The following is a 21812-nucleotide window of genomic DNA, read 5'->3' on the forward strand; positions in this document are numbered from 1 at the left end:
GTTAGACCCTGAGAAGACTAAGATGGGCTTCATGATCTCAAAATTAGCCAAGAGACATAATATGCACATATAAATGTTAAATTCCTTAAATGTGACAATGAGAGTTGTACTGTGGCTGAAACAGTTAGGAAAGAATTTCCAGTGGCTAGGCTGGGGTCAGGATTTTATAAGATCTGGACAAGCTGAAAAGGCGGTGAAGACGATTCTAACTGTTCTTATCTGTTCATAAAAGAGCTCTCTAAAGTACTACTGGATAAAAAAAATATTGGTTCAGCATTAAATGCAGATATTCTTAAAGGCAATAAAATTGTCTATAATTCAGTTACAGGGTGAAATAGTCTATAATTCAGTTGTTTCATTAATTCAGAAGCTTAACTGTTCTTCAATTCAACTGGCCCCAATTCAAGCAGTTTTACTACATATACAGTGATTTATTTATTTTTATTGAAAATACAAAGTAATATTAAAGTATTTAAATAATTTAAAAATCATTCCATATCCCCTACACTAACACAGTGAATTTCAGTTCTGCATATTACTTTCCACATGCATGAAGATTTTATAGTCATAATGATAGTGTGCATATCATTTTATATTGTGCTTACTTTACTTATCATATCACAGACATGTCCACGTTTCTACACAGTATTCTGAACAATTATTTTAATGGCAGTATAAGACTTCACTTTTTATTAACCCACTTTCTTCTTTGACATTTAGATTATTTCCAATTTCTTGTTATTGAAAATAATGCAGACATAAGCAACCTCATGCTTTTATCTTTCTGTTTGTTATGCTTTAGGTTACAGTATCAAGGAGTAAAATTTATGAGGAAAAGATATGGTCATTATTATGGCCCTTGCTATGTAGTACCATATTTATTCCCAAAGGGTTATATCTACTTAAAATGCCTTTTGAAACGAGTTCATTAAACAGGTTCCTTCTAAAATGTAAAAATAAGTCAGAAGAATTAGGTAGTTTTACACTTACATATTTAAGGTTAAAAATAATTATTGCCTCTTAAAAAATGATGAGTGTGGGTAGATGATCTAACAGATTTTACTAAGTTTAGATGAATTAAGCAAAGCTTCCAAACTTTTCTCAAGTTACAGCACACTTGGAAAGTGATATGGTAGGTACGATGGAGAAAATGGACAAAGATGTTTCTGGCCCAGAAGCTGCAGCCACCCAGACCACCTCAGGCAACCCCAAGAGATGCTGGATCCATGTCTAGGCGCCTCTGTCACCCACAGTACCAGTGTGCCTGGGGAGGGAAGCTCCAACCAACAGTGGGTCAAGTGACTCAGTCCAAGTCACAACATCTAGTTAGTGGAAAGTGAATTCAAATTTCTTTTCATCAATGCATTTTCTACTATATTACAATGTTCTACATGCTTTCCAGCTCAAAGTTCAATTTCATATGCAGACACATATCTATACTTATGAACAAAGAGCATTTTCTAACATGCTTAAAGATACCTAAACTAGCAATTTACATCAAAGCTGAAAATTAAAAATAGCTCTTAGGATCAGCAGATATTCAACTACTTTCTCTGCAGTTTTTCATATTTTCCATTCTTTTAGTTTGTAAACTCTATGAATAGTAATAATCTTCTGCACAGTATCTTGTATATCTCTGTTGTCAGTAAATAATCATAACAATAAATAATACACACTACGAAGGAAAAACACTAAACTTAAGTCCATTCTAAATAATTCTAAAGGTGAAAAAAAAAGCTTAAGTGTTGATTTTGTAGAGGTAGAGAATATTCCTCCTTATATTTCAAATTCCTTGCTAGCTAAGTGGAAACAATGTACACTATTACATTACAGGATCATAAGAGACATCTCATTCCACAGAATGATTTTGACCTACACCCAGTGTTGCTGCTACCAGGAGAAAAAATTTGCTACAAAGGCATTCCACCTTTTACCAAGTGTCCAGCATTCCAAATCACCTTTGATGAGCAAAGATTATAGGTGTTGACTCCATTGATTTATTCAACTATAAATAGACAAAAGATTTTTCTTGACCATTAATCACTAGGTTGAGGTGTAGAGTGGGGGTTAAGAAGAATAATTTACCTGTTATGTGCCAGGCCACAGTAGCAAGTAAGAGACTCTAAACCCTACATTCTTTTCTTACTACACCATGAAACAGTGATTACTTGGTCATTTCTTTGGACTTGATCAGACGTTATACACACAAACACACCCATGGGACCTCATGGCACTTGGAAGATTACCCACAATTTCCCACTTATTAAGATCTGGATCGTATTTCTCAATGCTCTGAAGATACGTCCCCTTCGAGTAGGAATAGCCCCCAGTGACATAAATGCATCCATTCATGATGACGGCACCACACTCCATCCTCCTTTCCATCATGGGAGCGATCTCTCTCCATTCATTCTGTTCAGGGTCATAGCATTCTGCGATTGTAGTTTGTCCACCAACTAGATAGAGCTTATTTTCAAATGGAACTGAACACAATCCATATTCTATTAAAAAGAAAAAAGAAAGCACATTTTTATTAGAGTCAACAAACAGAAGAGAAACCTTAGGGTAGTGATGTAATAATGCTTTACAATTTGGCTTACAAAAATAGAGTAGTTGTGACATTTTGATTCCAGCACACACTACTGCAACACGGACCCTTAAAATCCACTTCCAGTCATCAAGTTCAGATGACTGCCACTGTCTTTCAGATTATCCTTAAACTGACTTCTCAGGGTGCTGGGAAGAACTCATCCTCAGACCACTACCCTTCTGGGAACTTCCCAGCACAGGCACCTTTTCTCTACGCCTGTGTGTAAAAGGTGTAGCAGCAGAGTCCCTCTGCCATGAACACGTCCTAGGTAACTGGTGTAGGATCCTTCGGGTCTTAGCAGCTAACCCTGAGCTGGTACGTGCTGCCACAGATGCTTGCCTCTCTCATACTGCTGGTTAAGTTAAAGACACAAGAAGTTAGAGAAACACAAGCCAGTTTACTGGGGGAACTACAGTCTGTGACCTTTAGAAGCTGTGGAAGGTGCTCAAAGGCAGAGGGCTGCTGTATGAGGTCTGTGTCCTGGAGCTGGGAGTCCACTTCTTGGGGTTCAGCCTTCCAGGCTGTTTTAATTTCTTCCATTTTATCTCCCCCCTCCACATCCAAACCTGCTGGCTGTTCAAGGCACTGGGATCTCTGGCAACTTCACTTCCTCTCCCTTCTTCCCAGGGCTGTGACTAGGATGAGGCAAGTGATGTGCCTAGAGCACAAACCATGATGAGGTGCTTCCTCTCCAAGTTTCTCCTTCCGTTTTGTGCCTCAGGTGTCTCGCTTGCCTGACGCTAGTCCCAGCCCTGTTTCTAACATCCCAGGTCGTAGTGCTCACATCACTCCCAGCCTGGGAGTTCATTCTATGGAATATCAACTACAGACCTGAGGAAGAGCAGGAGTTGTCAGTGGGATGACTATTACAGCAAATAAATGAAGAGTTAGCTTTCCATTGCTGAGCTGTTCCTTCCGTCTGGAAGTCTTTTCTTTTCCCAGGTCTTTGCATAGCTGCCTGCTTCTCGTCATTCAGTTCTCATCTGTCAACTCCTCACTGGGCCTTCTCCTGTCATCCAACCTGCAGGAACCAGTCAGCTGTCTCTACCACACCACCCTACTTTAATTCTCTCTGTAGCGCGTCTTACGATCTGATGTGCTTCCTGTTTATAGTCTCTCTCTTCCTTCCAGCAGTGCAGGACCTGTGTCCTGCCCAATCCATCCTATTTGGAGGATGGCAAATGTCTGGCACCTTGTAAGGACTCAGTAAACGCTTGTTGGATCAATGAATGAATTGTACCTTGTACCCTCTGTGCCCAAATATGCACTCCCAATACTTGATGGAAAAAAAACTTAAAGGCTTTCTTTAGAAAGAATGCACAATCATTCTTTGATTTCCCTGTAAGTAGGGAAGACAGGTTCTTCTCAGTAAAGCTGTTGCTATTTAGGCTTCAAAGCATAAGGAAAATTCTGAGAAGATTGGTATTTCTGCTTTGAGTCCACATGCTGATGTTCTCCAGTTTCTGACATCCAAGAATTATCCCACCTCTGAAAACCCATTTATTCCTTTTCAGTTAAATAAATCTATAATTTTTATAGGATTTCATTGTTTTTTGAGTACTTGTGACATGTTATTTATATAAATTATGAGTCATTCTGTTAAATGGTTACTGTGAAAATTAATGATGATACAAAAATTTTATCAGTTGGTATAAATGATTCAACAGTGAGGTTTGTAGGCTATTTTTTAATTATTCAAATCTTACCAAAAAAATCATCATTTTGTGACTCATGTTAAAGAAGAATCTCAATCTTTCCATAGCAACAAAAATGTCCAAAATAAAGTGACTCCTGGCTCTCTATTCTGATTCATTGATGTATGTATCTGTTTTGTGCCAGTACTATACTCTTTTGATTAATGCAGTTTTGTAGTATAGACCAAAGTCACTGATTCCTCCAACTCTGTTCTTTTTCAAAAGTGTTTTGACTATTCAGGGTTTTCTGTCTTTCCATGCAAATTTTAAAGTTATTTGTTCTAGTTCTATGAAAAATACCCTTGGTGTTTTGATAGGGATTGCACTGAATCTGTAGATTGCCTCAGGATGATGTGGTCATTTTAAAAATATTAATTCTTCCAATCCATGAACACAGTATATCTTTCCATCTGTTTGCGTCATCTTCAATTGCTTTCATCAGTGCTTTAGTTTTCTGAGTACAGGTCTTTACCTCCTTAGGCAGGTTTATTCCCAGCCATTTTATTTTTTGATGCTATGGTAAATGAGATTGTTTGTTTATTTTCTCTTTCATTGTTCGTGTATAGAAATGCAATAGATTTCTGTATGTTAATCCTGTATCCTTATAATCAATTATTCTACAAGAAAGGAGCCAAGAATATACAATGGAGAAAAAAAAGTCTCTTCAATAAGTGTTGTGCTGGGAAAACTGGACAGCTACATGGAAAAGAATGAAATCAGAACACTGCCTCACACCATATACAAAAATAAACTCAAAATACAGTAAAGACTTAAATGTAAGGCTATTTACTATAAAACTCTTAAAACATAAGCAGAACACTCTTTAACATAAATTGCATCAAGATCTTTTTCAATCCACCACTTAGAGATCAGTTCAGTTGCTCAGTCGTGTCCGACTCTTTGCAACCACTTAGAGTAATGAAAATAAAAACAAAAATAAACAAATGGGACCTAACTAAACTTAAAAGCTTTTGCACAGCAAAGGAAGCATAAACAAAATGCAAAGACAACCCTCAGAATGGGAGAAAGTATATGCAAATGAAGCAACTTACAAAAGATTAATCTCCAAAATACATAAAGAGCTTGTGTGACTCAATATCAAATAAACAAACAACCTAATCAAAAAATGGGCAGAAGATCTAAACAGACATTTCTCCAAAGAAGACATATGGCTAAAAAGCATATAAAAAGATGTTCATGCAAATCAAAACCACTATGAGGTACCATTTCACGCCAGTCAGAATGGCTGCGATCCAAAAGTCTACAAATAATAAATGCTGGAGAGGGTGTGGAGAAAAGGGAACCCTCTTACACTGTTGGTGGGAATGCAAACTAGTACAGCCACTATGGAGAACAGTGTGGAGATTCCTTAAAAAACTGGAAATAGAACTGCCTTATGATCCAGCAATCCCACTGCTTGGCATACACACTGAGGAAACCAGAAGGGAAAGAGACATGTGTACCCCAATGTTCATCGCAGCACTGTTTATAATAGCCAGGACATGGAAGCTACCTAGATGTCCATCAGCAGATGAATGGATAAGAAAGCTGTGGTACATATACACAATGGAGTATTACTCAGCCATTAAAAAGAATACATTTGAATCAGTTCTAATGAGGTGGATGAAACTGGAGCCTATTATACAGAGTGAAGTAAGCCAGAAGGAAAAACATAAATACAGTATACTAACGCATATATATGGAATTTAGAAAGATGGTAATGATAACCCTGTATACGAGACAGCAAAAGAGACACTGATGTATGGAGCAGTCTTATGGACTCTGTGGGAGAGGGAGAGGGTGGGAAGATTTGGGAGAATGGCATTGAAACACGTGAAATGTCATGTATGAAACGAGATGCCAGTCCAGGTTCAGTGCATGATGCTGGATGCTTGGGGCTGGTGCGCTGGGATGGCCCAGGGGGATGGTATGGGGAGGGGGGTGGGAGGAGGGTTCAGGATGGGGAGCACGTGTATACCTGAAATTTTTTTAATTAAAAAAAAAAGAAAATGAATAAAAAAAAAAAAAAAAAAAAAGATGTTCATTATCACCAATTATTCAGCTCAGTTCAGTCGCTCAGTCGTGTCCAACTCTTTGTGACCCCATGAATCGCAGCACGCCAGGCCTGTCCATCACCATCTCCTGTCCATCACCATCTCCCGGAGTTCACTCAAACCCTGTCCATCACCATCTCCCGGAGTTCACTCAAACCCTGTCCATCGAGGCGGTGATGCCATCCAGCCATCTCATCCTCTGTCGTCCCCTTCTCCTCCTGCCCCCAATCCCTCCCAGCATCAGGGTCTTTTCCAATGAGTCAACTCTTCGCATGAGGTGGCCAATTATTAGAGAAATGCAAATCAAAACCACAATGCAGTATTACCTCACACTGGTCAGAATAGCTATCATCAAAAAATCTACAAACAATAAATGCTGACAAAGATGTGGAAGAAATAGAACCTTCCTATACTGTTGGTGAGAATGCAAATTGGTATAGCAACTACGGAAAACAGTATGGAGGTCCTTAAAAAACTAATCATAGAACTATCCTATCTTCCAGAAATCCCATTCCTAAGCATACATCTGGAGAAAACCATGATTTGAAAAGATACATGCACCCCAATGTTCATTGTAGCACTATTTACAATAGCCAAGACATAGAAGCAATGTAATGTCTATGGAGACATGAATGAATAAAGATGTGATATATTTATACAATAGAATATTAGCCATAAAAAGGAATAAAATAATGCAACATAGATCTAGAGATAATCATATTAAGTGAAGGAAAGTAGACAAAGACAAATACCATGTGATATCACTTACATGTAGAATCTTAAAAAATGATAGAAACGAACTTATTTACAAAATAGAAATAGACTCACAGACAGAAAACACACTATGGTTACCAAAGTGGGTAGTGTGGTAGGGAGATAATTAGGAGTTTGGGGATTAACATAAACATACTACCATATATAAAACAGGTGAACAATGGACTTATTGTATAGCACAGGGAACTCTACTCAATACTCTATAAATGGTCTATATGGGAAAAGAATCTAAATGAGACTGGAGACATACATGTATATAACTGGTTCACTTTGCTGTATACCTGAAACTAACACAATATTGTAAATCAATTAAACTTCAATAAAAATGAACAAATAAACTTTTTTTAAATGACAAAGCAAAAAAACACAATGGATGAACAGATAAAAAAGATATGGTGTGTATATATATGTGTGTGTGTGTGTGTGTGTGTGTGTATATATATATATAAATAAAAAGGAATACTATTCCACAATAAAAAGAATGAAACTTTGCCATTGGCAACAATGGATGGATTTGGAAAGTATTAGGGCTTCCCAGGTAGCACTAATGGTAAAGAACTCTCCCACCAATGCAGGTAAACATAAGAGACGCAGGTTCGATCCCTGAGTTGGGACGATCCCCTGGAGGCGGGCATGGCAACTCACACCAGTATTCTTGCCTGGAGAATCCCATGGACAGAGGAGCCTGGTGGGCCATGGTCCATAGGGTCTCAAAGAGTCAGATAGGACTGAAGCAATTTAGCACACATGGAGAATATTGTGCTAAGTGAAACAAGGCAGACAGAGAAAGACAAATATTGCATGAATCACTTATATGTGGAATCTAAAATATAAAACAAGCTAGTGAATACAACAAAAAAGAACCAGACTCACAGATCTAGAGAACAAACTGGTGGCTACCAGTGGGGAGAGGGAATGGGCGGGGGGGGGGGGGGGGCGGGCAAGATGGGGTAGGAGATTAAGAAAGTACCAACTATTATGTATAAAATAAATAGGCTAGAAGGATATATTGTAAAACACAGGGAATACAGCCAATATTTTATAATAACTATAGAGTATAAAAAATTTTTAATTGTAAATCACTATATTATACATCTAGAACTTATATTGTACATAAACTACATCTCAGTTTTTAAAAAGTATAAAAATAAAATGATTCCTGGTATTTTTTCCCATTACCCAAATGCAACATAATGTTCTGTTTTAGTTGGTGGAAACCTGCTCAGCTGTAACTGACTTTTTTCTTATTGGTCACTCTATGAAGCTACTGAGGCTAAGGTACTGTATCTTGTTTATCGAGTTCCTAGCACTGTACACAGCATTAGAAAGCACTCAGCAAATATCTGTTGGACAAATGAATGAATGAGCAATTTCAAACCCAGTATGAAAACAGCTCAGAGTTTACACACAAATGTTCACTATAAAAACATGGCAGTCGATATTCAGTTTTACAAGAGTGATCGGAACAAAGCCATGCAGGCATTCAGAAACAACCATAATATTTTCATGTATTCAATATCCACTTTTTAAAAAATGCTTTAAAAATTTTACTTAAGATTTTTTTTCTCACTGAAAAGAACTGTAAAGCTTATCTAATCTAACATCCTTATTTTGCTCGAAAGTAAGACCCAAGAGCTTAAGCTGCTGCCCAAGATTAGATAAGTAAATAAAGGGCAGAGCCAAGAGAGAACATTCTCCCCACTGGACAAAGCTCTCCACGGATTTTTCTTCCCTATCACTTATTGCTTCTCCTGGGTTCTTCACACATTCTTCTTTCTTTCTCAGCTCCTCCTTTAACTAATGCTGTTTCTCAAGATTCTGCTCATTTATGTGTTGTTAGTCCCAACCTCCCAAGGCATCTTATTCACCTCCACACCTGGCCATCATCTCTAAGCAAACAATGCCCAGGTCTCCGTATTTACCCACGTTCTTCCTCCTACTGCAGAACCACACTTCCCATTGCTTTCTGGACAGCTCTTCTAAGTTGTGTTAGTTGTCCTGCTGCTGCTGCTGCTACGTCGCTTCAGTCGTGTCCGATTCTGTGCGACCCCATAGACGGCAGCCTACCAGGCTCCCCTGTCCCTGGGATTCTCCAGGCAAGAACCCTGGAGTGGGTTGCCATTTCCTTCTCCAATGCATGAAAGTGAGAAAATAAAGGGAAGTCGCTCAGTCGTGTCCGACTTCTAGCGACCCCATGGACTGCAGCCTACCAGGCCCCTCTGTCCGTGGGATTTTCCAGGCAAGAGTACTGGAGTGGGGTGCCATTGCCTTCTCTGGTTAGTTGTCTAGTCATGCCCAACTCTTTGCAACCCCATGGGCTCTAGCCCAGCAGGCTCCTCTGTCCATGGAATTCTCCAGGCAAGAGTACTGAAACAGGTTACCATTCCCTTCTCCAGGGGATCTTCCCAACCCAGGGATTGAACCCTGATCTCCTGCATTGCAGGCAGATTCTTTACTGTCTGAGTAACTAGTTCTTGACATTTCACTCAAAACTGAGCTTATCATCCCTCCACTTCTCCCCTCCCATTGGTTGCTACTTCAATGCTGCCAGTCAATAAGCCAGAGAGTCTTGCCCTTATCCCCAATGTCCAATCACCCAAGGGGGTGATCACTACCATTCAATCAATGATGAACCTACACTATTCCTCACACCTGCCTGTTTTCTACTCCTGCCACTGCAGGCTTTTAGTATTTCTTACCTGGCATATTATAGCTTGAGTAGGCCTCCCTGCCATCTTTCTCCCAGTCTACTCTCAAAGGAACTCTTTTCTTAAAACTAAAACTGACAATGCAGCATTCTCTTGCTCTGAAAACTTTGGTACTTCTCTATTTTTAAAATTTATGGAGGCCATTCAAAGCCCTCCGTGACATGATTTTCAAATAAACTTTGTCATTTGGTCTCTCATTCTTCCCTCTTGCATCTCACTCACACTTCTACTCCCAAGAACTGGAGTAAACCTGGAATTTTCCCATTAGCATTCCTTCATTGGCTAACTTTCTGCCAGAAAGCCTAAATCGTAACAACCTACTCCTGGAAGCCTCCTAAGATTGTCAGATCCCCTTAATCAGACTGATGCTCTCTCTGCCCTCAATTTCAATAGCATCTATTTGTAAGATTGTGTTCCTGTTATGTATGTGTATTTACTACTATATTCTGACTTCCTGTGGCAGTAAAATTAATCATCTTTAATGTCTCATGTAATAACTATCAATACAATGGTATCTTTCCCAAGGTAAGGTCTCAATAAATGTTATCTTGAATTTGATGGAATTATACTCCCCTGTCTTTCAACTATACAAAGCAATCACCCTTAAAAGCATTAAGAAAAAAGATAACATTTATATTACCTTTAAAAAATAATAATAGTCATTTATTTGCAGTCTAAGCTACATATCTATAAGGTAGACTCACGACTGGCATTTTACGCTTCTCAGGAGGTGCTCCTAAAACATATAGGAAGCATGTTGTTGTTCAGTTACTAAGTCACGTCTGACTCTTCTGCGACCCCAGTAGTCCTCCTCTGTCCATGAGATTTCCCAGTCAAGAATACTGGGGTGGGTTGCCATTTCCTTCTCCTGGAGATCTTCCCAACCCAGGGATCGAACTGCATCTCCTACATTGGCAGGCGGATTCTTTACCACTGAGTCACCTAGGAAGCCCCATAGGAAGCCTAAGTTGCCATAATTCAGAGGATGTAGATCCAAACGCTTCCCAGGGCCAAGGAGATAACAGATTAGCCGAATGAAGCAGGCTGCTGCTGCTGTTAAGTCGCTTCAGTCGTGTCCGACTCTGCAACCCCATAGACAGCAGCCTATCAGGCTCCTCTGTCCCTGGGATTCTCCAGGCAGGGGTAAGAAATACAGCAGCCCCCCTCAAGCTCTATGATGTGAGAAGCATGGAATAGTCTGTGGTGAAATGGAAGCCTCATCTGAAGGGAATAGCCACTACCTGGCCCCAGTGATTGTTGCCAGGAAGGAATATGATGACAGATCTTGCAATTTTCCTAAAGGCCAGAAATAATGATTTTTATTTGAAATCTCCTGAATTTTAAATATTGATAACAAGCCAGTTAAAAAATATTTTGAACACTGTGAGAGCCAAACAGAAGATATACAACATAGGTGATAATATATCTTCATTTCTCATTTTATGTTCAACATGAATCAAAATGCTCCATGTGGAATTCTATGTTCCCAGGGATTGATAATGTAATTTAATATTCATTTCTGACTGATTTTTCAATTTGCCATGGCTTTACATCCTTTGGCTTAAGTCTTACTAAGCCACCTGCAGTGGCTCTCCATCAGTCAACAAGCCATATCCAGTTTAAGTGTGTTATGGAAGATTTATTTTTAAAGCAATCCCTTTATGAAATATAAATTAAGCTTCTAGTGTGGACAACTGCCCTCTGATTTGTTGATCTGACTTTTCATATATTGGATCTTCTTTGTAAAGATAAGTCAGAATAATATCTAACTTAGGTTAACATGAGGATCAAATGAAGTAACAACGTAGTTGTTCAGAGCGTGGGCTTCCAGCCAGGCTGCCTGGATCTGAAACTCACAACAGCCTGAGCTAGCTGACCACGGGCAACCTCTTCACTGTCTGTGTGCATCAGTGACCTATAAAACAGTAGCAGTATCTAGTTCACAGGACTGCTGTGGCTCAGATGGTAAAGAATCTGCCTGCAATGCAGGAGACCTGGGTTTGAGCCCTGGGTTGGGAAGATCCCCTGGAGAGGGCATGGCAACCCACTCCAGTATTCTTGCCTGGAGAATCCCATGGATAGAGGAGCTTGATGGGCTACAGTCCGTGGGTTTGCAAAGAGTCGCACATGACTCAGTGATTAACACTTTCACTGGATTAATACATGTGAAAGTACTGGAAAAGTTAGTGCCTGGCACATACTTAGGCTTCCCTGGTGGCTCAGAGGGTAAAGCGTCTAATCTTAGCTATTACAGGCATACCTTGAAGAAACTGAAGTTCGGTCAGAACATAGTAATAAAGTGAGCATCACAATAAAGGGTCCACACAAATTTTCTGGTTTCCCAGGGCATAAAAAGTTATGGTTACACTATACTGTAGTCTATTGGAGAAGGCAATGGCACCCCACTCCAGTACTCTTGCTTGGAAAATCCCATGGATGGAGGAGCCTGGTAGACTGCAGTCCATGGGGTCACTAAGAGTCGGATACGACTGAGCAACTTCACTTTCACTTTTCACTTTCATGCACTGGAGAAGGAAATGGCAACACACTCCAGTGTTCTTGCCTGGAGAATCCCAGGGATGGGGGAGCCTGGTGGGCTGCTGTCTATGGGGTCGCACAGAGTCGGACACAACTGAAGTGACAGCAGCAGCAGCAGCAGCAGCAGCAGCAGCAGCAGCATAATGTTTTATGTCTAGAAAAACAATAGATATATGTTAATTTTTAAATATTTTATTGCTAAAAATGCCAGTTCAATTAGAATAGAGTATCAAAGACTGCTGATCAAAGATCACCAGAACAAATATAACAATTATGAAAAAGTTTGAAAACATTGTGAGAATTACCAAAATGGGACAGGACACAGTGAGCAAAGGCTGTTGGGAAAATGGCACTGACAGAATTCTCAAGGCAGGGTTGCCACAAACCTTCAGTGTGTACAAAATGCAATGTCTACAAAGCACAAAACAACAAGGCATGCCTGCATTCAATATGACTGTTACTGTTTTTCTCTACCATAATTTCACTAGTTATAACAGAACGTTGTGGGGATTCTAGGATAATACATCTGAACTACTAGAAGACGGATGACTGCCTCCGTGATGTCTTCAAGAGCCAGGACAGCATCTGGCTGATTGTTGTGGAAGTCCTGTACATGGAGACACAGACCCAGCTTCAGGTGTGCTCGCCCTGAACTGTGAGATGACACAACACACATGACGCACGGGCAAACTAGCTGCATTGGTTAAAAGCAGCAGAGCCTGCTCCCTTCCAGAGAGGAAGACTACTTGCTGGTTATGCCACAGGTTAATGCACTCAAACTTCCTGACTTTGAATCCTGACCCACCACTTCCAAACCGTGACCTTGGCACAGCTACTTACCCTTTCTAAGCCTCCATTTTCAAATATGGGGTAAAAGAGGGGTAAACAATACCAACTCACAGGGCTGTAGTTAGAATTTAAGGTAGTATTTCATGCCAAGTGCTTAGGCAGTACTTGACCTATAGAAAGTGCTCAAGAAGGTTAGCTATTATTCTTCTTCTCAGATGGGTCAAGCTTGTGAATTTTGATTATGCTCTCCAGTGACTGACATATGGACATATGGACTGACATATGGCCTGATGCCATATGGAAAATGATTCAAAGTAGTATAGTGATACGGTGACATGAAACTTTCCTAATGAAAAGAATCTTAACCAGATGGCATAACTGTAAGAGGTTTATGCTTTCCCCTGAGCCTTACCCAAAGAGACAAGCCAAAGAACAAAGGACACCACAGAAGGCAGGCCACCCTTTGTGGGCAGACAAGCTCCTGTGATGACTGTTAAGGCCGACAAAGAGCCCTGCAATCACAGGAGTAAGTGCTTCACACCTATTGAAACCCACAAAGAACATGCTTCTTTAAAAAAAAAAAATCACCTCCTAAAAGGAATTAACAGATATCCTTCCCACCTACTTGACAGACTAATGTTTTTACCTGTCCATAAAAATTCTGTTTTCTGTAACACAGGTAGTAAATGAAAAAAAGCATACAACTAAGGAATAGGAAATGGAAGAACAGAATCTTTGTAAAAAAAATTTTAAAAGAACTAATACTTTTAACCACACAGGCTTAAAATATTTGTCATGTAAAGACATCAGGGAAAGTATCTGTAGATGTCCTCGAATTGGAATAAGTTAATTGTGATTGTTGTCAGATGAACATGTGACTATTTGGGGCCTTTTAATTATATCCAAGTGTAGTGTACTATAAATTTAGTACTGTCTAGTTCCAGCATATTCTTAGCCCTCTTTTATGTTGATAAGTGGCATCACAACACGTACTATTTGAGACAGTAATTTGTTACCTGGATGTGGACTGGAGGTGATGAGACTCCATTCATTGATATCTGAATTGTAGCTCTGGACCTTGTCATAGGTGCAGCTGCCTCTGTATCCGCAGTGGCCGCCAATGACGTAGATAACTTCATGTAAGACACAGGCAGTAGCATTTCCTACGCCTGTGTGTTAAATTAAAATCACATCTTCAGATTGGTCTTTTGGTTTTGCAGTGAATATTGGACTGTTTATTATTGCTTTTGTTAAAATGGACGTTAGACACAAGGCATTGTCCCAGGAGTTACAAAGGATAGGAAAAAAAATTTTTAAGGCTTCCTCAGTTTTTTTTTTAAGGGAGGGGTGAGACATTAATACAAATAATTAGAATGCAGGGTAGAGAACTCCTGTGAGTGTTCAGAGCAAGGAGACATTGCTTGGTCTAGGGGAATCACAGAATTTGGCAGGCAGAATTTGACCTGGGCCTTGGTAGGTGGCCTTCGGCAGGTAGAGATAAGAGAAAGCCATCTGAAGCGGAGGGAAAGGGGAACACAAAGACTCACTGGACAATGTCATGCAGCCCGGATTGATCCCCAGCACTTGAGCAGGCAGGTGGCACTCCTGGGGCTGTCGTGTGGGAATTAAAGCTGATGTGGTAAATTGAAGCCACACAGCAAAAGATCCTCATGCCCGACTAAGAAACATACAATTAATTCAGCAGGACATTTTAAACAGAGGAAGAGAGGGACTACAGAAATAGAAGGGCAAGAGTCAGAAAGAGAGAGGTACTGGCCCAGGTGCAAAGTACCGAGGTCTGACTTAGACTGGGCCTTGAGTGTGGGGGAAGGATACCGAGGTAAGAGACACAGAAGAACAGATGGGCTTCAAAGACTGACGCGTCTAAGACTCATTCTGAGGTCCTGAGCGCAGAAAACTGGGAAACACCAATGCCACAGAAAAATAAAGAGGAAGTGGATTCATCAGGGGAAGAAGACATGAGGAAGAAAAAAGTGAAAAGAAAGTGCTCAGTCATGTCCGACTCTTTTGCGACCCCACGGATTGTAGCCCACCAGGCTCCTCCATCCATGGGATTTTCCAGGCAAGAGTACTGGAGTGGGTTGCCATTTCCTTCTCCAAGGAAGAAAGATGAGGAGACTCATTTTAGTTGAAAACGTCAGGTTAGTCTTTCAAGCAACATTTTACTTAGCCCATTCTGTGCAAGGTGCAGTTCAATCTCCCTGTACATTTCTACTCCAAAACAAAAGCGAGTTTGTAAGCAGTGCAGCTATGATGAAAGAGAAAAAAGTTAGGATTTTCTAAACAGCCAAGTATTTGTTTTTAATGTATCTTTCTGGTTGTACCGAGTCCAACATGGGATCTTAGTTCCCCCACCAGGTACTGAACCTGCCTCCCATGCACTGGAAGCTTGGAGTCTTAACCACTGGACCGCCAGGGAAGTCCTGAACAGTCAAGTATTTATTTCTTCTCTGTACATGACTAAACTAAAAAAGGAAATGAATTTGAAATTTGACTCTGCCCAATTTCGGTGCTCATGACCAGGGAAAGCTGCTAGTTCACTTCATGACTACAAAATAAAACAAATTGGGGAACATAGTGCTATTCTTTCTAGAGACAAACGGGAAACAAAGCTCATCATGAGTCTACCCGTCAGAACCAGCACTTGCGGAAAGTGCAATTGACTGACAGAAGTGTTACCCTTCCCAGGGATGGTCAGATATAATCAAGAATCGAAATTTAAGTTAAAAAATATAAAACTCTGGAATTTCAGACCCAGCTAGGAGGTAGGGGAGGACTTCAGTGTAAGAGGGTCTTCCATTCCACTCAAGGCTAATGTGAGAACACTTGCGGCTTTCTTGACAGTGTAGACACCCTTGCTGCATTTCTCTTTCCAGAAACATTGTTTCAAATATGATTTAACAACATTTCATAAAGTAATACATTTCAGCCCTCAAAGAAATATACTCTAAACTACAAAACCACCGAAACTGTGATCTTATCATTAAGAAGCAGAGGCAGAAATATAGCCAGGTTTACAACAGCTGCTAAAATATTTGAACTTTCTTTGTTTCTTTCCTAGGAAAGGAGTTAGGATATTTAGAGCCACTCTAGGGAGGGGAATTAGTAAATGGGGGAGTCAAGCTCAGGCAGAGTGAAAACCAGAGCAGCAACAGCACTGAGCTTGAAGCCACTTCTCCCATCCTGCCAACTACTGCGGAAACTTTAGGCATGCAGGAGAGAGGTTGTAATGGAATATGAAAGATATTTCTGCCCTATCAAAGCTGACACGTCCTTCCATAAGGATGGTCATGACCAGGACTTCCCTAGTGGTCTGGTGGTTAAGACTCTGCGTTCCCAGTGCAGGGACACAGGTTCAATCCTTGGTCAGAGAACTAGATCCCAATGCTGCAATAAAGGTCAAAGATTCCACGTGCCACAGCTAAGACCCAGCACAGCCAAATAAATAAACATTTTAGTGTTCATGACCATAATGCCTAACCCTTACTGAGTGCTTACTCTATGCCTGTCACTGTTCTAAGTGATTCACAAGCATAAATTAAATTAATCCCCTCAAACCCTAAACCATGTAATGTTGTCACCCCCATTGTACAGATGGCAAAACTGGGGCACAGGGAGATTAAACGATTTGCCTAAGCTCACCAGCAAGTAAGTGAGAGGTTTAGATATAGACCCAGGCAGCTTGGCCTCAGAAGCAGTGTGCCTGGTCACAAGACCATTTTGTGTCTCAGGCTTCCTGTTCTCATCCAAGGATCACACACGGTCAGATTCCCAGGCCAGGTCAGATTCCCACACCCTTGCTAGCATTAAAAAAGAAACAGAAAGGCCTGGGAAGAAACATCTGGGATAAAATGACTCAAATTTAGTAACAACCTACCAGTTTGTGTGCAACTCCCCAGCACCAATGAATATATGTAATGAAATAAATGAGATTACAGCTTAACTTTTCTTCCAGTAGGAGGGAACAACAACAAGGCTAATCTGGTACCAAACAGCAGAAAAAAACAGTGTTTATCAGACAAATACTGAGACCCAATTGTGTACATGGCTGTGTGGGCTGCGTGCAGGAGACAGGGGATCTGCCCCTCTCCTCTACCCTCTAAGATATGACTGGAATCACAAAGAGCAGAGGCTATATGTCCTCTAGTTTTTGAAAGAATGTAATTTGTTACACCCTACAGGGACCAAACCTTTCAAGGTTTTAATGAAAGACCTTTTAAAAGACAGATGATCAGATGATGAGAAAAAAAAAAGTGAATATTTAAAAGCAAGACTCAAAAGCTTTGATTTCAAGAGCAAGCAAAAAATAATAAGCATAATAATAAATAAACATGAATAAAACCACCCAGCTTTTTCTCTTCATTTAGCCTTTGATTTAAATATAAATTCTTGACTGAAAGCAAGATATAGACTCAAAACAGGCTCTAGAGTAGGTACAATGAATTAGACTGTTTTCTCATATAAATAACATTATTTTTCCAGCCTGGGTGGCATACTCTGACCAAATAACTCTCAGTCAAGTTGAGGACTGCTATATTACATTTTTACCTCGAACATTCTAGGTAGCATTATTTGATTTGTATAATCCAACTATAACTCCAAGGTAGCATTCCCAAGTGATGCATTTTTTATAACGTTATCTGAGACCCTTTGTCTCATCTCAAACACCTAAAAAGTACAGAAGAAACACAGTCTGCACTTACCTTTAATCATGTTTGCAATAGGAATCCACTTCTCTTTCAACGGATCATAGAACTCAGCCTCTTCTGCCGGAGCCCCTTTTCTGTAGCCACCTAAAGCATACACACAGCCACCCAAGGTGACTGCACAGTGGTAATACCTGGCATTGAGCATTGGCAAGCCTTCTGTCCATTCATCACCTTCACTGTTATAGATCCACACTGTGTCAAGAGCTTCAATGTTATCAGTTCTGTAACCCCCGGTTACATAAATATTGGGTCCCAAACATGTAACACCATAGCTCTCCCTAGTGTAATCTGGTATTTCTGCCCCTTGGATCCAAACATTTGTCAAAGGATCCCATATGTGTACCTCTGATAAAGGGTGCCAGTAATAGCCTCCAATGATATACATTGTGGCTGTGGATCGCTGAGAAATCTCTTTATGCATGGGATTCAAAGCATTGTATATTAGAGATCGGATCTTATTTTCAGTTAATAGGCAGCTTCTTTGAAGGCCTAAAGCTGTTTTTAAATACACTGGATCTACATCTATGTTGATATAGCTTAATAGATTATATAGGCATTCAATTCGATTTTCTACATCATGAGCAGTCCACTTAATAACTGGCTCTATGACAGCTTCTTCTTTCCAAACACTGAGATTCTTTCTGGACAAGATAAAGAGAAACTTTTCAAGGCTGATTTCCAGAAATTCTTCTTGTTGCCATACTTCCTTAAACCTTGAGCACAGAATTCTTCGAGATTCCTTCTCTAGTTCTGGACACACGTGAAATTCTGCAAAGGAGTGCATTCCAATACAATTATCAATATCCAAGTGCCTTACCAAAAACTGCTCACATGCTTTCTTCACTGAAAGGAACTGTAGCAGATCAGCTGCTTCAAGCAGGCTTTGAACATTTCTTTTAGTTATCTCAATTTGGGAAGTGTACGCGTAATTTACAAGGCCTTCCAAGATATCATGGTGGATGCCAGAGATCTTTATTTTATTTTTAAATTTTTCTTTCATGTCAGCCGTGAACATTGCCTTAAAATAATTGCTGCAAGCAGCTAAAACAGCTCGGTGACAATGGAAGATTATGCCTGAAGGACACTGAAGGGTAATATCAGTAAATAATCCATCCAAGTAAAATGTTCTGAATGCATCCAGAAAATCCACTGGATGCGTGGTATCCTTGAAAAGGTAAATATAATCTTCTTGTCCTTTTAGAGCCATGGCTGCAATAAACATGAAACAAACGTGTTTTCAATTTTGCATATTATCCCAGATAATCAGTGCCCAATATTCCTGTCATTGCAATGATTGATTAACATCGCATATGCAAAACTAGATAGACTAAGTTTAGCAGTCTAAGTCACAAATGCAAAACGTGGATAGACTATTTCATAATTTATTTGATGGTCAATTTAATTTCAGGGTAGCTCGTAGTCTGATATGAGGCCCCCGGATTATTCAGTGGGTCCTCTCAAAAAGAGATACTTATTTGCTACCTCATTTACCCAATCTCTTCAATCTGCCCCGAGTTAGGGTCCTAGAGAGACCTCACATTTGACAATCCAAGCGTCCAAGAGGTCACCTCACTCGAGGCTGGACCTTGGCCGGCCCCAATTCAACCTTTTTCCCGAGCTCCGTCTTCCTTTCAAGTCGCATCGATTGCCAGGAAACGGATGACAGAAATATAACTGATTAGAAGAAATCTCGGAAAAGGGAAACCCTGTGCCTTTCTGCTCAAGGAAGGACAGAAAGTAAAGCGGCCGGACGGCGGCCCCTCTATCCCCGCGCCACCACCGCGGACTGCCGCAGGGGTTTCCGTGCGCCGCGCGCCTGGGCCCGGAGCCGGCGTTCCCGCCCGGGGACCGCCCCGCCCGGAGGCCGGCGCGGGGACTCGCTTCGAGGGCGCCGCGTGCCGTCCACTGGGCCGGGTGCCGCGTCCCTCTGTCCCGGGCCGCGGCACAGGTGTGGGGACGGCGTCGCGGACGGCCCCGCGCTCGGCCCGGCCCGCCGCCCGCGCGGCCATTGTCTCCGCGCCTCTGCCGCAGGCGGGCTCGGAAGGCGGCGTGGCCTCGCTTCCCGCGTCTGGCCCCGCTCGCTCCCCGCCGGCTGGCCTCGGGCGGCGGGTCCGTTCCGCACCTACCTCCGGCAGTGGCTCCGGGACGCGGTGCGGACCTGCGGGCTAGCGGCGAGCGGGGGCGGGGGCGCCTCCGGACCCTCTGACCATCTTTGGAAGAGGCGCGGCGGAGGCTGCCTGCTAGCGCAGCTCCAGCCCACAAGCGGCTCCTATTTTGGTGCCCCGGCTGCTCCCCGCCTCCAACCGAACAGCCCCCCACGCTGCTGGGGCGCGGGGCCACTCGCGGGAACTCACGGATGGCGGGGCCGCGCTGCGGGCAGGAGCGGGGTGGGCGCGCGGGCGCGCGGCTGCACTCCTACCCGAGGCTCCCCCTGCAGCAGGTGGGAAGGCTTCTCCGAGGAGACCGCCCGGGCCACTTTTCCCTCTTTCCTTAGACCTGTCTCCCTAGCCCCACCCCCAACACAGACACTCCCGAGAGTTTTCTCTCTAGACAAACTCCATAAGTCCTGATTTAGAACCAGATATAGGGATTGGGGACCTCCTTTCTCCCTCTTTCAGTAGCTCTCCCCAGCCCAGGACCTAATTGTGGAGTGGAATTGCGGGTGGATGTTGGAGAGAATACAACAAAGCTATAGGTCTGGGGTTGAGGTTACCTTCAAAATGCCAGAAGTAGGGGCTACTTTCCCATGAACTCCATTCTACCCCTTAGGAGAGCACTCTGGAGCCCCAGGGACTAATTGGTACAGTTTGGGTTAACTTGGAGCTTTGAGAAAAACTGAAAGTAGCCAGGGCCAAGGATTCAGGTTCCAGTATTTAGAGTAGCTGGAAGGAGCAGTCTCCAGTCTTTCTTCTGGTGGCAGCCAGTCCAATCACATAAAGGTGTCTATATGCTACACCAGAAAGTTCACTTTGTTGGAACTTTTTTGTTCCAACAAAACCTAATATCAAACATTTTCATTCATTCATTTGCAAGACTGTATTGAGTGCCTGCTTAGGCATAGGCACTGGAAACGATGTAGTGAAAGATGGTCCATAACTTTCATGGAGTTTACAGTGTAGCCCATTGCTTCAAGGCAAATAGATGGAGAAACAATAGAAACGGTGACAGACCATTTTCTTGGGCTCCAAAATCACTGTGGACGGTGACTGCAGCCATGAAATTAAGACAGTTGCTTCTTGGAAGAAAAGCTATAACAAACCTAGACAGTGTGTTAAAAAGCAGAGACATCACTTTGCCAATGAAGGTCCATCTAGTCAAAGCTATGGTTTTCCAGTAGTCATGTACAGATGTGAGAGTTGGACCGTAAAGAAGGTTGACCGCAGAATTGATGCCTTTAAACTGCGGTGCTGGAGAAGACTCTTGAGAGTCCCTTGGACTTTGAGGAGATCAAATCAGTCAGTCCTAAAGGAAATCAGTCCTGAATATTCACTGGAAGGACTGATGCTGAAGCTGAAGCTCCAGCCACCTGATGCAAGCAGCCAACTCATTGGGAAAAGACTTTGATGCTGGGAAAGATTGAAGGCAGGAGGAAAAGGGGATGACAGAGGATGAGATGGCTCAATAGCATCATCAACTCAATGGACATGAGCTTGAAAAAACTCTGGGAGATGGTGAAGGACAGAGAAGCCTGGCGTGCTGCAGTCCGTGGGGTTGCAAAGAGTCGGACATGACTTAGCAATTGAACAACAATAACTACAGTATATGTTTTTCTGGAACTCTCTTGCTTTTTCGATGATCCAACAGATGTTGGCAATTTGGTCTCTGGTTCCGTTGCTTTTTCTAAATCCAACATCTGGAATTTCACGGTTCACATACTGCTGAAGCCTGGCTTGGAGAATTTTGACTATAGTGATGGGTAAATGCCTAAGTACTGT

At 41.7% G+C, this 21812-nt stretch overlaps 1 protein-coding gene across 2 annotated transcripts; it reads right to left on the bottom strand.

The window, feature by feature from the left end:
- Positions 1-414: 414 nt before the first annotated feature.
- Positions 415-20216, bottom strand: KLHL23 (kelch like family member 23). Of its 2 annotated transcripts, NM_001205507.1 has the most exons (4): positions 20004-20216; positions 17872-19086; positions 14164-14316; positions 415-2501 (listed from the first exon to the last, which is right to left on the bottom strand). In NM_001205507.1, exons 2-4 carry the CDS (start codon positions 19082-19084, stop codon positions 2191-2193), a joined length of 1677 nt encoding a protein of 558 aa, NP_001192436.1. In that variant the 5' UTR covers positions 19085-19086; positions 20004-20216; the 3' UTR covers positions 415-2190. The 2 variants fall into 2 exon arrangements, with proteins under 2 accessions (NP_001192436.1, XP_059747069.1); XM_059891086.1 differs by lacking the exon at positions 20004-20216 and having other exon boundaries at positions 423-2501; positions 17872-19567.
- Positions 20217-21812: the final 1596 nt, after the last annotated feature.

This window comes from Bos taurus, chromosome 2 (assembly GCF_002263795.3).
Source record: "Bos taurus isolate L1 Dominette 01449 registration number 42190680 breed Hereford chromosome 2, ARS-UCD2.0, whole genome shotgun sequence".
In the NCBI taxonomy this organism is placed as follows: Eukaryota; Metazoa; Chordata; class Mammalia; order Artiodactyla; family Bovidae; genus Bos; species Bos taurus.

Excerpts from the sequence above, each read along its gene's own strand:
- KLHL23 (XM_059891086.1), bottom strand. The coding sequence starts at position 19,099 with ATGTTTATTGCAGCCATGGCTCTAAAAGGACAAGAAGATTATATTTAC. Across the intron at positions 14,317-17,871 it reads TATTGCAAACATGATTAAAG|GCGTAGGAAATGCTACTGCC; the intron begins GTAAGTGCAGAC and ends TTTAACACACAG. Across the intron at positions 2,502-14,163 it reads CACCTCCAGTCCACATCCAG|AATATGGATTGTGTTCAGTT; the intron begins GTAACAAATTAC and ends TCTTTTTAATAG.